The sequence below is a fragment of the Haemaphysalis longicornis genome, unplaced genomic scaffold, assembly GCF_048455015.1.
Source record: "Haemaphysalis longicornis isolate Haplotype H1 unplaced genomic scaffold, Haemaphysalis longicornis Haplotype H1 scaffold_14, whole genome shotgun sequence".
Classification (NCBI taxonomy): domain Eukaryota; kingdom Metazoa; phylum Arthropoda; class Arachnida; order Ixodida; family Ixodidae; genus Haemaphysalis; species Haemaphysalis longicornis.
The window spans coordinates 1,148,955-1,165,952 of record NW_027526245.1 but is presented as its reverse complement, the minus strand read 5'-3'; the positions used below and the strand labels follow the sequence as shown (position 1 = coordinate 1,165,952).

General features: G+C 47.5%; 1 protein-coding gene across 2 annotated transcripts in view; it reads right to left on the bottom strand.

Annotated features, from left to right (window-relative positions):
- Positions 1 to 16,998, bottom strand: part of LOC144165143 (uncharacterized) — a 139,630-nt gene that overhangs the window by 37,282 nt on the left and 85,350 nt on the right. For both annotated transcript variants that reach the window (XM_077695246.1, XM_077695245.1), the window contains exon 6: positions 16,822 to 16,946. In XM_077695246.1, the coding sequence (XP_077551372.1) occupies positions 16,822 to 16,946 (125 nt within the window). The remainder of the gene's footprint in view (positions 1 to 16,821; positions 16,947 to 16,998) is intronic.

The following is a 16,998-nucleotide window of genomic DNA, read 5'->3' as shown; positions in this document are numbered from 1 at the left end:
AAAGTATGACGATGTGATCACAGAATGAGCGAAACGTTTGTTGTGCCGATTAATAAACAGAAAAGCAATCGCAAGGACGAGACGTGAACCTAAGAATGTGCTTTGCTCTGTAGTGACCTCACTACTCTGCATGTCCTTTTCAAGTGCCATGCAGTAAATTAAAATTATATGAAGAACCACTTAAGAGTCTACTTGCTTCGATCACCTATCAGATCGGTTACGCTGAGTGTGACAAACAGGAATCAGAATACAATTACCTCATAGGGTGTGGTGAATTACACACCACAACACAATCATTGTGGTCATAGCCCATGGATAAATATTGAATATTTCACCCATGCACAAATTCGAAGATATTAGCGTTTCAATGTTTCTGTCCAACGATCATTATTCCATAAAATATGTCGAGTGATCAGCACAATTGGGTCACAGTAACGCCCGCAGGGAGCTTCAAGGCTGTGTGAACCTAATTTAAAGCGTGGAGTTGATCCAATTTGTACTGTTCTCAAATATATTAAGAATGCCCTTGAACACAATAGCATCTTTCAAGTGACCGAAATAGCATATTTTTTCTGAGGAAGTAAAAAACCAAAACTTCAAGCAGCACAGAAAAATATTCCCATTTAGCAGCCGGGTCCTCATGGAGAAGATTTCAGTATGCGAAATTTTGAACATAGGTAAGTGGCATTTTTAAAACTTGAGTTAGAGGACTATTGGTGGGGTGCCATGGGAAGAGATTCACAGAGGTTACAGCAATTCTCATTGATTTATTAACCTCAAAACGTTTTTTACGACATGAAGGATATCTATACCGTGTAAAAGTGAACCAGTAAAACACGAAAACAGCAGCAGTCCCAGGACGTGATAATCCGGCTCAATGGCGACATACTACATCTACAGAAATGTGAAGAGCATTTACAGAAGAAATGTTACTAGGAAAGGCAGCTTCAATTGTTCTTAGGTAAAGATAAGCTCTTAAGATGAGCTCTTCGGAGCAACACCACAGCACTAGGAAGTAGCCGGTCTAATGTGGGCCGCGTGCCGGTATCCTGATTGTAAATACCCCTATCAGCCTTACCCGTTGCCTACCAGCCGTGCGACTCGTCAGGCCGTGCTCTCGTAAAATATTTTCACACGCAAGTACTTCACTGTTTGGTCGGCGCTACACCGCTATAGGCGCTATAGGGATTGGTCGTTGCCATCGTGTTGGTCCGTAGGGTTTGTGGACGTTGGTCCTTATCTGAGTCACAGCGGCCCTAACCCCCACCGACTCCCTCTTCTGTTTCTGTGCTGACGGCTTGAGCTACGGCGCTGTTGCTATAGAAAGAGTTCTGGTAGCAAGGTGACTTGAGGTGTAGTAGCGAGGACATCCTCGTCTCTTGTCGCTGTGGCTGCATCAAATGGTGCAGATGCAAACCGGGAAGGATTGGGTGACCTTCACCACACTAATTATTTATCGCATCGGAGTCGTAGAGCATCTGGAAGAGACACCATTTAAATACCGCTGTAAAGACAAGGTCGCAGAACGTGCTCAGCTTCTCTGCAGTGCTAACATTAAACCAAGCATTGCTCACCCTACTCCATTAGCTGCTTTCCCCTAATATTGGCATGATTAAATTGGCGTACAACAGCCTGAATGCCACTATCATCGCAGCATCCGTGGGAGATACTTCGGGCTTAGGAGTGCAGGGTGCTACATCGGGCTGAGCGAAAGGCGCCTCGGATAGAACGATGGTGTATCGACAAGGCAAAACAGATTCTATATTGTCAGAGCTGAGCGTAATCACGCAGGATGTCATGCCATGCCACTTTGTCTGTCACACAAGGGACGGTGCTCAATCCAGCATTGTCGCTGGACTTGGTGCTACAGGGCTTCCTCAAGAGAGGAGTGAGAGAAACAGGCGAAAACGTCATGCGGGTTCCCAGTAGACAGGTGGACGTGGTCTTCTTGAAGCAGGTTCAAAGGAAGTGATTTTGTACTGCTCGAGGTATGCGGGTTTCAGGCGGTGATGTCCAGTACAAATTTCCACGAGTCGCAATAAGCGGCAGCGTACGGACCAAGGTAATGAGGCCGTAGTTGTCCTCGAATGGGTTCGTAGGGCAACGAAAAATGCATGGAAGTTTTGATGTCTGGGTCACGTAAGCAGTGTGTTGCTTGGCAAGGCACGTGGACTGAGGGGGAAGGTCCCGAAACTCCGCTCGTTGTCAGACGACGTAGTCGCTGGCAGAAACAAGTTGCAAGGACTAGTGGAACAAGTCTGCTGGCAAACGCAGAGATGTTTCATAGACGAGCTCAGCAGACCTGCGAAACAGTTCCACTTTATAGGCACACCGTATTCCTAAGAGCATCAGAGGTAGTCGTTGGACCCACTCCGTTGAAGAGCTCTGGGCAGTGAGTAAAGCTTTGAGGTGCCGAAGGAAATGCGTCACGAAGCTTTTCGACCGCGTGTGGTACACAGCTGTTTGTAGAAGAGTCGAGCCGAGAAAATGGAATAGTTCCGTGAACTTGCACGACACTAATAGCCGGCGCGATCCCTGACAACAGTCGAAGGGCATCCGTAGCGCGACACCAAGGTAGAAACAAATCCCGGAGCTACTGCGGAGGCCCTAATGTCAGGTACAGGGCAAGCTTCGAGCCAACGTGTAAACCGGCCAACCCAGGTCACAATGTACCGGTAACCTTCGCAAGGTGGTCAGGGGCCCATGAGGGCATTATGAACGACAAAAAACTTTATTCGGACGTGAGGAATCGTTTGGAAGGACGAACAAAATGCCGTTTAACTTTTCAACGCTGGCCCGGCTTGCGCGTGCGTATTAGGACACGAAAGTCAGCATTCTTCCATTGCCACATGTAGCGAGATTCAATAAGTTTTTTAGATTCAGGAATGCCAGGGTGGACCGTGTTTTGGATGGCGTCAAATCGGTGGCGACAATGTCAGGGCGGCACGAAATGTCCGGGAACACATGTAGGCATGTCGCCGACGATCGAAACACCAGTAAACGGTAAGTCTGGGAGCCTGACATCCTTAGGTGCTGTACGTAAACGGGAGATGTCTCGGTCGTTGGCTTCCATCGGAGCCATTTTGTGGGCGTCAAGCGGGTCGGTAGGTGTTTCCTGTGTTTTCGGAGAAAGGTCATTTCAGTAGTCAATGCGACGCAGGGTATCCTCGGGAGATTTGGACGGACCACTGACTTGCTGAATGTCGGCTGAACTAACTTGCTGAACTAAGCTGGACGTGACCTCCGAGAGGTATGCGAGTTGACGCACCTCTTGTGGAGTGCAGACGGTGTCAGAACGGTTTAGGGCGAATGTGGGCGGGTTGTGATCGGTGAAGGTTGAGAACTTGAATCTTTCAAGGTGGTGTTTAAAGGGACACTGAAGTGAATTTGTCGAGCTCCCGTTTTTGCTTGCACTGCGTAGACTGGCCCAAATTGGCACACTTTTCATCGTTTATCCGGTTGACAAATCGATCATTATTTTACAAAGCGCGAAAGAAGAAAAACTACCATGCGCGGCTTGCGGCGGCCGCACCAACTAAGCTGTGACGTTGGGAGGAGGGGGCACCTTGATTGGACGATGCCCAAGGTTAGCAATCAAACAAGTTCCGGTTTCGGTTCTGTAAAACAACATGTTTGACATCCGACGGGCATTCTCATCTGACGTGGATGGGCATTCTCAATATCCCAGTAATCGTAGTACCACGCTTCTGCCATGTTTTCGGCTGTAAAATGCATAAAATAAGGCTCCCAGGACGGCTTGGAATCGTAGCATTCACTAGACGAGGCCTACGCAGTGCATGAACGCCCCCCGCGTCCCCGCAGACGCACAAATGCATGCGCTTTTCCCCCATATTTGGAGCTTGCCTCACTCATGCCTGTATTGTAAAAAGCGTTTTTGCACCAGGCCAAGGGTCTGTTGATTCTGGCCTGTGCCCACTGCCCGCAAGCAGTTGGTGCTTATGGCAACAGCACGCCAACGAGAACTCGCTAGCGCGTCAGTGCCAGGCTGCGCGAGTTCTGCAGACTAGTTCGTGGAGCAGTGAACGTTGCAGCACCCAAAAAAGTGAACTCAGTATAGAAAACATCGGCGAAAAACGAAAAAGTTACCTTATAAAAAAAAGGCTTGTACTTGTGGGGATTCGAAGTTGTGTCGGGCAAAGCATTTGCAGTGATATACCATGCGCTCCAGACCACACGGCAACGGGCGAGAGCGCGGCAGGTTGTGGAAATATAAGGTATATAATGCATAACCAGTTTACACTTTTATTTAGTTTGAGTATTTCAAGCAGCTTAGGTGACTATTTGTTGTATTGCGCTCCTGCAGAAAGCGTCCCCCGAGTTTCCACAATAGCTCACGTCTAGAAATTGCATTTATTAGACGGAAAAGCGTTCGCAGATGCGTAGTCGTGCTGCTGACCGCTGTGCTTGTTCGCCCAGCGCAAAAAAGTGCTTCCCGCACCCTAGCTTCACGCTGTACGGTAAAAGTTTCAGTTGATTTTATTTCCTTAGTACCTATCTTGACTTCTCTGACTCTTCTCCCGCATTCGAGTGGCCTTATATCTCTCTACTGGCGTACCAGTCAGCGAAGCGTCGCTTGTTCAGCGCTAGTGTGAAGCACGACCGGCTTTGTGTGAAGCGACCTTGACAGAGTACAAACTAACGAAGTAAAGAAAAGCACATTCTTCCATTCACAAACGTGTTGTGGCTTAGTTTCAACTGATTGAGCGAATTGGCATGACCCGTCGGCGGCCAGCGGACTAAACGTTGAGCCGACTGACTCGTTCGCGGAAGGTCGGCGAGCCGTGCAGTAGCGCAGCCAATTGCCAGCTCCTCTCCTGCTGACGTCACACGAAAACGCCAAAGAAAATGGGCGAGAGTGCAGAGAGGAGGACAGAATTTTTGAATTGATTTTTCTAATAAATAAATTCGCGTAAACGCGCTCAGAGTGGTCGAAACAGGGCCTAGGGCCTCCGGACAGCAATTTGCGCTCGTAATCCCGCATTGTTTACAAATCACTTCCTTGTCCCTTTAATGGGTCCAACGTCGAAGTGCATGGCTAGCCGTTCTCCGCCAAAAAACCCTATTGGCGGTGAGCGCGAACACAGGCGGCGCTGCGAAGCGCGCCTCCGTGACGTCAGTTTAGGGATTCTCGCATTTGTCGTCTGCTTCACTCAGGATCGCTCTCCCTGCTTTTTCTTTGCGCTCGGTCAACGTCTGATGCTTGTCCGCACCAGAATTGGCGTGTGGGTAACTTTTTATTATAATAATAGGCTTAACATTACATACACTAGCTCATGGTGTCAATTAAAGTATAGTTTTGGATACCACTACGGGAGAAACATTGCCGGCGCCACCCCATTCCTTGCGAAGCCGGTCCTGTGCGGAGCGCGAAGAGTCGCAGCTAGGCGTCAGCTTCTCGCACTCGAACAAAAGGAACAGTCAGCTGCTAATAACCGACAACAGCAAAAATGGAAGACCAAAACAAATTCTAGGCCTTCAGGGCTGTCGGCTTTGGCAGAAGGCATCACGATTCCCGGTAATCATATGTAAGGTAAAACAGTTTTTGCAACCTTGCCGAACGCTCGAACGCGTTTTGTTACATCACTTTACGTTGTCAAGGCATGAAAGTTTGCCGACATGCCCTATAGACTGCAAAAACTGTAGGTTGAGTTCCAAATAACCCAGTGTGTATACACGCGTGTGCTGATTCTATACCAGACATCTAACCAGTATGGAGGTTTATTGAACGAAACGAGTCACGTCTTCGTTAAATCTATAGTAACACAGATATGTTTGTTAAGACCTGGAGGGATATTTCGGAACATTTTGCACAGCCATATCTTCCCGATATTCGGATATGCGTTATATGAAAACTGCACTCAAGAGGAGGAGGAGGAGTAAGGAGAGGAGGGGAAAACTTTTAACAATTAAATCGATCTGGTTAGTGGGCCGGGTCCTCAGTCCAGGACAAGAGAGTAAAAGTAATTTTCTTCAAATCATAGAACGCCATCCCGAGTAGAATAGGATTTGTTCTTCGCGCCTGGAAGGGTTGAAAAGCAATGAAGAGCTACTTGTAATTCTTCTTCGGTTTCCAGTCTTGTAATATATGCAGATATACTATTTATTATGTTAGTTAGCGAGTATATCAGGCCTTCAACACCGTATTCATGTCATCATTGTTCGAGTTGAGAGTCCGTTCGTTATGATAACGATATAATTACGATAGAAATTCGGAGCACGAAAGCCGCCTTCGAGTACTGTGGACCACGTTGTTTAGGGCGCGATCGCGGTGGCGTAGCACAAACCTTCTCATTGTATTTGCATGTGAATAAACAAAGCACGCTGCGGATATGCACCTTCTTGCACGCAGCCGTAATGAAAGCCAATTTGTGAAGAAGGGAATGTATGCCATACAAAATGAAGGAAATATCCACACGACCTTTGTGAGGCTCCCAAAGATCCCGAAACCTCTTAATAAGAAGTTGGTGACGGCGCAGAAAAATAACGCGTTGGGCAGAAAAAAAAAGCAAGAAACATTAATCCGATACAAGACAACAACGAAAGAAACAGAAGAAAGCCGATTTATTTCCTGCTGTGCGATGAGCGTGTAGAGGCCGCTGCTTGGTACGTAGTATTAGACTGTTGAGTCTTCATAGGTGCATCTCAAAAATACTGCAGGGAACCCTACGCATTTTGAATACTTATTGAGAAGCTCTGATTGCTGATCCTCGCGAATAAGCAAGAAAGGACGAGTTAAACACGATCTTCTGACCGATACTCTGAAGAAAGTTGTTCTCTATCTCTTCGTGTGTTGCAAACTTGTGGGGGATACAGCTTCAAATTATTCTGATGCGTCAGAAGCTGTCAAAATAACCGAGTCGCTAGAAATACGCTTTTTAACGCACTACAGAAACGAAACGGTCGATTTCTAGCCCAGGCACTGTTGCCCCTCACAAGCGGAGTGTAGCAGACGACAGCGGCGCGAATCCCTAAGCCGACGTCAGAGCCAGGGGGCGCCACTCAAAGATCTCACCGCAAATTGCGTGTCTAAGCCGGAGCCATGCGGCCATAGAAAATAGTAATGGTTACCACGCACCTTCAACTAGCTTCTGAAGCTAAGCACCGAGTGCTGAACTTTACACAGTCGTACTGACAAGACACCTGCACTTTAGCCACCAAAATTCCAGGTTTTAGTCGCCAACAGTAGATACAAAAAAGTGACATTTAGGTGAATATAGGCGCCACATAGGCAAATTATGACCTCAATCGGTATTTCCCTAGGCAGCATAATTTAAGAGGAACTTTCAACTTCCAATGAAAGCAGAGAACTTATCGTTTGGTGTGAAAATGTACTTTTTATTTCTTCGTGAAAAAAAATTGCCATTTCAAGATTTACGTAATTTGAAAGGTGAATTCACAAAAACGAAAGGCTTGAAAACCCTGACTAACCAGACCCATAAACCTCCTTTCAGTCAATAGGCGTCTGCGGAAAAAAATGCTTTAAGTACACGGACGTTCGGGGTACGGGCTTTTACTTCGGAGCTTTAAATGATCTAACTACATGTGGAATATCAAAATGCTTGCATCTCAGAACCTGTGGAAGTCCCTTTAGCACAGGGAATCCAGGAATTATGTCACACAGATTTAAGTAAACGGGTCTGCGGGGATTGCAGCGGGCATGTTCTGTACCTGCCAAAGAGCTCATCATTCGTAGTCAGAGTAGAGCCCAACCTCTCAGCTGCTGAAAGGCCTTCAGATAAACGCGTGAAATAGGCAAACGAATGTGCCATATTATGTTGAAGTGTCACCATCATGATCAGCCTGTGTACAGTCATAGACAATTCAAACACGAACCGCGGAGCGCACGCTCGAAGATATCGGTGCCGTCACCTGGCAGCAGCCAAGGAAAACGCACGGACATGCGCAGTTGATATGAAGGGAGTGAGACTGCGTGTCCCACTGTGATTATGTTGCCCTCTGCTCGCTCGCGTGCTTACCTTGTCACGGCGCCGCAAGAGGACTGCAAGCACTGCAAGTACTACCACCGCTGCAGCTGAAGGTGTTGGTCGAGTTAAGAGCAATGCGGCGCGTAATTCCTTGCCGCCAAGAATGCGCCGTTCTTTGACGGACTCACGGCTGAGGCACTTCGCGGATTCGGTGCAAATAGCAAACAATAGATATACCACCAGAATTTGTCTCCAATGATACACATTAACTGCAAGCATTGTGGGGTCTGGGAAAAGTACTGGCAGAATTGTGATATTAACAAAGATTAAGAAGATAGGCAGGTACAACCATTCTATAGGCCAGTTGCCCTTGTACTACAATTTTGGGGGCCTGATTTTTTTGTGTTCTTTTGGCAGGCACTTCAGTGCTTCTAGAAATCTGCGCAGCATGCACCACTGAGCATGTTTTGGGCGCGACCCAGGTGCTCATCGGTAATTGCTGAAGTTACTGCATTCCACGTGCAAAGATATGTCTGCAATATCATGCTGGCACGCATGGGAGCAGGCGCTCGCGTGAGCTCAGCACGCAGTGGGCGGAGATACTACATCGCGCCGCAATGCCAACAATTGTTTTCAGCGCTCTGGCGGCATGGCGACTAGGCAAGCATGCGAGCGAGCAGAGTGCATCATATCGCAGTGGGACACGCAGCCTCACTTCCGACATCCCAACTACGCATGTGCGCGCATTTTCCCCGACCGCTGCCAGGTGACGGCACCGGTATCTTCGGTCGGGCGCTCCGCGATTCGCATTTGAATTGTCATTGAATGTACATTTACTGCAGTGCAAAACCCTTTCTTATAGATTTCCTCTTATCCCGGTCTATGCTAACTGCGACCAATTTATCCCCGCAAACTTGTTGATCTCATCTGCCCATCCAACTTTATACCACCCGCTGCAACGCGTGCCTCCTCCAGGAATCCACTCTGTTAACCTTAGGGACCAATGAGTATCTTGCCTTTGCATTACTGGCCCTGGCACACCCATTTTCTTTTATTATTTTTACCTATTTGTACTTAACACGTCTTTTTCCCTGACCCATTGCTATCTCTTTTTGTCCCTTTATGTTACACCTATCGTATTGCGTTCTATTGCCCGCTGACCCTTCCTCCATTTAAGTTGAACCCCCTTAGTGAGCCTCCAAGTTTCTGCCCCGTAGGTGAGCACTGGTATGATCCACCTGTCATACACTTTCTTCTTCGGGCAAAATTGTAGGCTACCATACAATAACTGAGAATACCTGAAGACTGCACTCCCCCCCATTCTCATCCTTCTAAGTAAGTAGACATATTCGCTTACCACCTACACTCGCACCTTATCTGAAACAGCTTTCCTCTCCCCAGACTATTGAGGATTACTTTAGTTCTTTGCAAAAATAATATTCGGGCACACGATTCTACTCCGCATGCCCAGTGGGGTAATGATGCTTTTCAATGCGTCCCCCGAGCTACTGATCATGGCAACGTCATCAGCAAATGAAAGATTACTGAGGTGTTCTCAATTACCCATTACGCCCACCTGTTCCCAATATAATGTTCTGAATACCTGCTGTAAACATGCTGTGAATAGCGTTGGAGAGATTGTGTCTCCTTGTAGGACGCCCTTCCTTATAGGTATTTTACTGCTCTCATAATTTAGGACGAAGGTAGCTGTGGACCCATTAATGATATCCTCCAGTATTCTTAAGTAATGTTCGTCTACACCCTGTTTCTTCAATGGCTGACTGACTGCTGAGGTTTCCACCGAGTCAAATGCTTTCTGATATTCAATCGGGGCTATATATATATATATGGGTTTAGTATACTCCGCGCACTTCTCTATAACCTGATTGATCGTGTGAATATGGTCATTTGCTCAGTAGACTTTACGAAGCCCTGCTCGTTGGTTAGGCTGACTGCAATCTAAGGGGGCAGCAATTCGGTTAGCCTTTATCTTGGTAAGTACCTATTAGAGGACTGAGAATATGCTGATCTCCATGTAATTTTTCAAGTTTTTTCATGTCACATTTCTTTTGAATTAGTATGATGTTCGCGTTCTTCTAAGGTTCCGGTACACTGGCAGTAATTAGGCATTGCGTAGACAGGTTTGGCAATTCTTTAGTACAATTTTCCTGCCATACCTCAAGAGGTTTTCTGCTCTCTGATCATCACCAGGTGCTTTGCCCCTTGCATCACTTTTTTACTTTACTTACTTTCTTTTTTTACTTCAGTCGTTACTGGTTGGATGTCTATCTCCTCTGATCAACTTGTTTGTTTGGTATTGTCCTGGATGTAATGGCTACTGTACAGATCTCTACAGGACTGCTCGGCTAGTCTATATGAATGACATTGCCTTGCTTGGGTTTAAGCGTATACATCTAATTTTCCCCTGCCTACACGCCCCTTCACAGATTTTAGGCTGCCTCGTTCGTTACAGCATGCTCAATCCTCTCCTTATACTTCCGTGTGTTAGCCGGCTTACCCGTATTCATTGATTTTGAAAGCTCCACTATGTTTATTCTGTCAGCTGGGGTGGAGATTGTCATGCTTTGCCGTTTTATAATTAGTTCTTTCTTCTGCTGGAAACGTTGACTAGTATCGTGTCTACAAAATCTAAATCCAACCTCTACTGATTACTACGTGATAATGCGTATAAGACTGTCTCTGGCTTCCTGAGTCATAAACTCTACTTCCTGGGGTAAAGGTGCAATGTTGTTTCTGCAGCCCTATTGTGAATTTTTCAACTGTGCGTCTTATGTTAGCTCATTGATCGGTTTCGTTCGTACTACCTTGTCACGGTTCCTTCTCAAATCAAGCCAACTTCAACATCTTACCTTAGGATTGTCACTACGTCTTACCCTCCGGAGCACTTTAAAATCTTGCACGAGGCCAGGGTAATCGCATAGTATGATCACGTTGTCTTTTTTATGCTACCTATTCTCACTTCCTGCTCGCCCGTTTGCTGAAGAAGGTGTACATGAAACGTAGATTATTCCGCTCTGCGAACTCGACTAATCACTCCCTTTGATATTGCTACAACCAACACCATAAGACCCAAGTGCGTTTTTTTTCAGCCTGCTTCTTGTCTACTTTAACCTTGAAGTTCTCCACAAGTACGGTGCACTGTGTTCTTAACTTAGCGACTGCCGATTCCACATCTTCATCGAAACGTTTGACTGCATTGTCGTCGTGGCTGGATGTAGGCACATAGCGCTGTACAACCTTCACTTTGTACCTCTTATTAAGCCGAATTGCAAGGTAGGCTATTTTTTCGTTATTTGTATAGTAGTCTTCTTTGTTGCCAGTTATTCTTTTGTTGACTAGCAATCCTACTCCCAGTTCTCTTCTGTCGACTAGACAACGGTCATATAGGTCGCGTTCATTTTTCAGCACTTCAGTTGTAACCTCCCTAAGCAATATTACATCCTATTTATTGACCAGTAATTCCTTGAACACCATCTCTATAGTCCCCTGGCGAGATAAAGGTCTCGTTTTAAGCGTTGTCAGGTTCATGCTTTAATGGCGGCCTGTCCGAGTCCAGGGTTTCTTAGCCCCCTCTTCCGAGTCACAGGTCTCACCGCCACCGAGATCAATTGCTTCGCAGCCACTGCAGACTACGGGCCGAGGGTTAATTGGCCTATTCATGGGAGGTTAAAGAGTAGCGTGGTATAAATACCTGGGGCTGCGATGCTTTTCTCGACTTTCCGGCTGTTAATACCACGCAGCGTTTTTGTAGTTTTCCGCTCTTAACTGACTGTTTTAAGCTGTAACAACGGGCTATGGTGGAATTCGAACAATCGAAGACTGCACCTTGAAGACACAACTGTGCTTCGAAGAAAAATGTACTGCAACCTATTGTTTGAGAGATCGGGACGAGCTTCTCAGCTCTTCACAAGACAGATATATTCCATAAACAGCACAGTGAAGGGAAATAATTCTGTGGAAATTACTGCGCCACATCTGTCCTGCTACAGATGACTAGCGCAGCTGAGGGAATTGGACTATTTAGAAACTACGCACTGTATACCGATTATCAACACCTGACAGCACGCAGTACTCTTTGGAGCTAAATATTCCAATAATATGTTTCCAAAGTTCCCTAAAGGTAAGCCGGCCCTGCAGATTATGCCTCCCACGACTAGACTACTTGTATTGTGCTGAGATGGTACTTCCTATAAGCTTTGATTCTCGTTCCTTCTTCGTAAAACACGTACTGTAGCTTGCCCGCCAGCAGTTTACCTGTGATAGGCGGATAACTGTGTACCTGGTCATGGCGTCGAGTGAAATCTTTGGTGGTTTAGGTGTTCACGTGGTTTTCCCGAGAAGGCGTCTTCACCTTGAGAAGCATCCGCCCGCTTCGCCACGTCCATTTATTGTGTTCTGTTAAAGCGAAGCTTTACAACTTTCATGCAGTAGTTTCGCGGAGTGTGCGCGAGGTAATCGTTTGACCGGAGACACCTCTCGTCTTACCCCTAGAAGCGCACCGCGTGATTCGCCGGGCACGCTTTCGGCGCTGCGCACTAGGCCTTGTTTTATTTCGCTGTGCTCACGTAGCCGCTTCGGCTGCGACGGGAGCCGCCACTCGGTTGATCGGCCGCCGACCATACTCACCGCCTACCACTCATGCGCCGCTGGGTTGTATCGGGCGATGCGACTCATCTTGCACCGCGTTCGCAATCAAGGACGAACGCTGTGATTGAAAGCCTCAATTTGTGAGCGTTGAACGGGACCGAGTGGCGCTGAGCTGTGGTCGGCAGTACAGCTGCATCAAGGTTATTCAAGCAAAATCAATACTCAAAAAGACTACGCCAGGCTTTTGCTTTGAATATCCAACGTTAGCTGATCTAAGCCGGAACCATTATTATGGCATGAGCAATGGATAGTGAACGCCGGAAACGGTTCTCGTGGCTGGACCACAGACACTCCACATCGGAATGACATAGAACAAAAGAGTTCGTGCGGGCAAATGTTATGTCCGTGAGCTTAGCTGCGGTGCCGCAGTACACGGGCGTTTGGCGGCTCGGCCGTGGTGGCAAGGTCAAGTGGCCAACGTCGAGCTGTGGCGGATTCTGCACGGTTTCTTTTTGTGAGCGGGCTTGGCATGATGGGCGGGCTGTTCCCGCAAACTCAGTGCGGTAAACCCCCGGTTGCAGGATTCTGAAGCGGTGACGCACCTTAGAGAACGCCGACTCCAAAATCCAAAAAAGGCGTAAATAACACAATATAGGAATTTTCAGGCGCTAAAAAATTTATGTAGGCTTATATACTCAAAATGGGAACAATACACTGCCGCCTAACACGGCCACTTCCCTTAGTTCATTGTTATGTTTAACTAGGCTTGATACACCCTGCAGGGAAAAGTAGGCAGTTTGCATAAACTTCCGGTCTGTAGTAATGACTGCCTAGGTAAAACCGAATTCGTATGAGCCAGTTGTGCAGCATCGGCGAGAGCGGATTTGGTGGATCCCGAGTCACCTTCCACTGTATCCTCCAAATCTAATGAAATAGATGAGAGTTTGGTGCAAAGCAGCCTGTCAATGGGTTGGAGCAGCTTGGAACAGTTCTTATGTAACAGCAGCGAAATTTGGCAGTCATAGGAAGTGGAGGCGCATTGTCACAGACACGGGCTTGAGAAAGTCGATGGTGGCCTGAGCCTTGGCAGGGAGTGGACGGATGAAAGTGGCGTCCAAATGATGGCCAAGGCGGTGGTAGTGGCACAATACTCGCTTTTTGAACCGTTGGTAACAATACCACGACAGCGAGACGCTCAAAGTGAAGGCGAAGATTCTTATGATGCGCTCAAAAGGTTGTGCTGGCCACCACAATGTCGTAAACACGAGCGCAGCCTTACCTTAGCCTTTGCTTTACCGGATCAATGAAACGTTCTAATATTTGGGCAGCATTGCGCAGTTAAAATGGGATGCGGAGAAATTCAAACAGGCATAATGGCGTTGAGATGGCAGTTTTGTAGATGTGTTCTTTGGCGACCGGTATCCGGTGATATACACAAACCAAGTCTACTTTGAGAAGATTGTGGCCGTGGGCGAAGTGGTGGTAATGCCTTGAAGGATAGGTATCAGATAGCACGCAGGTGCGGCCTTTGTGTTTAATGAGCAGTAAGCTGGGCAGGGCCTCCAGTCACAATTTTTTTTTGGCACCATGTGCAGTGGTTATGCGTGATTACTTGTTGATGGGTGGACGATAGCAATTTGCAACATATGGCCGAACTCCGCATTTGTGACTTTGACTTTGTCAGGTTCGAGACACAGTGGTTGAATGAAAACGGCAGATCCAGCGGTGGTAAAGTGATGCCGGTCATACTGACAAACAGGCTGAGTCCAATTAGGCGGCGATATCGCGGTTGGGAAGTCAAACAGGAATGCGGCCAACGGATCTACGCCAACTGTATAGCAGGATGGTGCTCATTAGCAGTGGTCTCCGCAGACACTGTCACCTCAATTCGTAATGCGGACTGGACACGCAGTAAAACTTTTAATTGGCCGCGACGGTGTTTCATAGCACAAGACTAGTAACAGTAAATAGTCAAAGATGCGTTCTCGCTGTTTGAGTTCGCGTAAAACTCAAGTGTAATGTTGCCTCACGTTGCGGTCGATGTCTTTCTATTTGTGGTGGGGATCAAGGCGACAGTCGCGTCTCGTAGAGCCTTGCAGGAAGTGGGTCCAGCCTTCGCCGCCAACAGCCAAGGGAGCCTAGCCCAAGGTGCGATGTGGAACTGGTGTCGGTGCGTAGCCCAAGCGCGTCAGCTTTACAGCCCAGCTGGTTCTCGTTTCTGGAGTTGGCGACGGGGCGTTGCCGTGAAGTCTTCTCACAGGATCACGACCAGGAGCATGTGTTGGTAGGCCTGAGGCGTAGTCAAGCCCCAATGACTCTGGGGTCAGTTCTAGGAGCGTAGCCTGGTCTTCCCCATCTTCCTCTTTCTCCAACGCTTGCCTCGTTCCTCTTCCTTGTTTCCTCTCCGTGTGCTTTTCCGTGTTGGCACATTTTGTACCTTCTTGAGTGCACACATTGGGGGGTCCCTTGGGGGGTCCCATTAAGAGGGTTGCTCATGACACAGGCAGAACGCTAAAAAAAACAGAAAGAAACGTAGTAGCATCACGTAGGCACTTCCACTTCAGGTCGACGAGAAGGCCATATTTTTGGAGGAAATGGGCACCGAAGATTTTGATGCAAACGTCGGTGACGAGACAAACCCACGCAAGACTCGGCGGAGCCCCACGATCAGAGCTATTGGATGCTGCTTGTGCACTGGTATACGCGTGCATTCATTGCTCGTAAATGCCAGGCGGTGTGAGAGGTCCAATGTAAACTTGTAGTGGGCAAAACGCTGACCTGGCCACTGGTATCAACCGACAATATGTGTGCAGTTGCTCGGTCTGTCACGTGAAAGAGGTGATCTGCAGTATGTCCAAGATCGGAGGTCGCCGTTAGCCGTCGGCCGTGCCGTCGTCGATGCAGACGGACTGCAAACAGCAGTGGGGGGCGTCAGCGAAGAAGATCCAGTGGTCGCTCCGTGGGCGTTCTGTCTGTCGGCGCGGCGATGAGGAGAGACGACGTTGACGAAGAAGAAGAAAGAATTTTTAACGGTGACGAGATGACCCAGGAAAAGGCAGGGCCCCTAAATTTCTCCTAACATTTAACGCCCATCGCCAAATGACAGAACCGCCAACATTATACGACAGCAAACGCATTTCAGCTAAAAACCCACTGTAGGCATTTTGAAGGAACCTGTATGCAGTTGTGACTACACGGAACTGCGTATAACGCAGCCACAGCAAAGAAATTGTGATGGTCGTTACTCACTCAGAATGACTTTACACCTCCACTGGTCATTAATATTCCCTTGAACGTGTCCAATAGCCTCCAATATTTATTCTGCGTCCTGGATAAACGCTTACGGCAAAGCCTGTCTTTGAAGTGTTCATATGCACCACCCTTGGAAGCGTTTAATATCCCGGTGGGTACTTGTGTAGCGTTTGTTTGTGTCGTCCTCTCGCCTATAAGGGGCTGCTGGCAGAGAAGGCGTGCGCCTATGCTGAAACACCAGCTCTGCCTTCCAAACTCGTTAAAAATAACCAGAAAGATGCCCTGCTGCAATTTAATTTAACTTGTTTCCACCCTCATAATGGGTAGGGCACGTATCATCGGGAACACGACGTCAAAAGTTTCAATATATTCGTGTCCTGTAGAGTATCGGCTGCAAAGTGTCGCAATGCGATTCTCCGTAACTAAGATATCTTTGTACCCACCGCATCCAAGCAATCCACTGAGGTAGAGTGACGCTGAGAGACGGCTCACCGCAACACAGTTTGCGCGCGCCTTATTGTGCTATACGTCGTGCTTTGTCCAAACTTTTGTTCCTCCTCAGCTCCGTTACTTGTGCACATCCTTGTGCACATCCTCCGTTACTTGTGCACGTTACTTGTGCACATTAAGCAGGTGGGAACACCAAGCGGATGTTTTCACTATCTTGACATATAACAAGGGCCATAATTATCCTCTTTGTGTTGGCGCAATATTATCTCAGAATGAAGCGTCACACAATTGTATACCCCACCAAGTGTCCATCGTGATACTAGAAGGAAATCATGTCCGTATGAAAATTGTCCGTTAGGAAGGAGCATTGTTCCTGGCACCCTAAATATTTTCCCTACAGGATGCTTGGTTAGATACTGCACTCATCACCAGCGTGCTTTGCGGAAACACCATGACACTCTATATGATACGAGTTTTTTGTGCAACAAAGTTATTCAAAAACTGCCGTGCTTTTTTGGTCGTCTTTTGCCGCCAACAGGCCTACATAATTTACTCCAAAGCTCACCTTGTTGGTGGTGAGCACGTCGATATGAGGCAGGTCTTGCATAGAGCTCTGCAAGGCCGTAAAGAGGTTCTCCGCTAGGATCAGCGACAAGTCGTCGATACAAGCATACTCTCTGACTCGTGCCACTGAAAAAAAGTTTATTTGAAGACTGTTACTATTACACAATAAATGAGTACT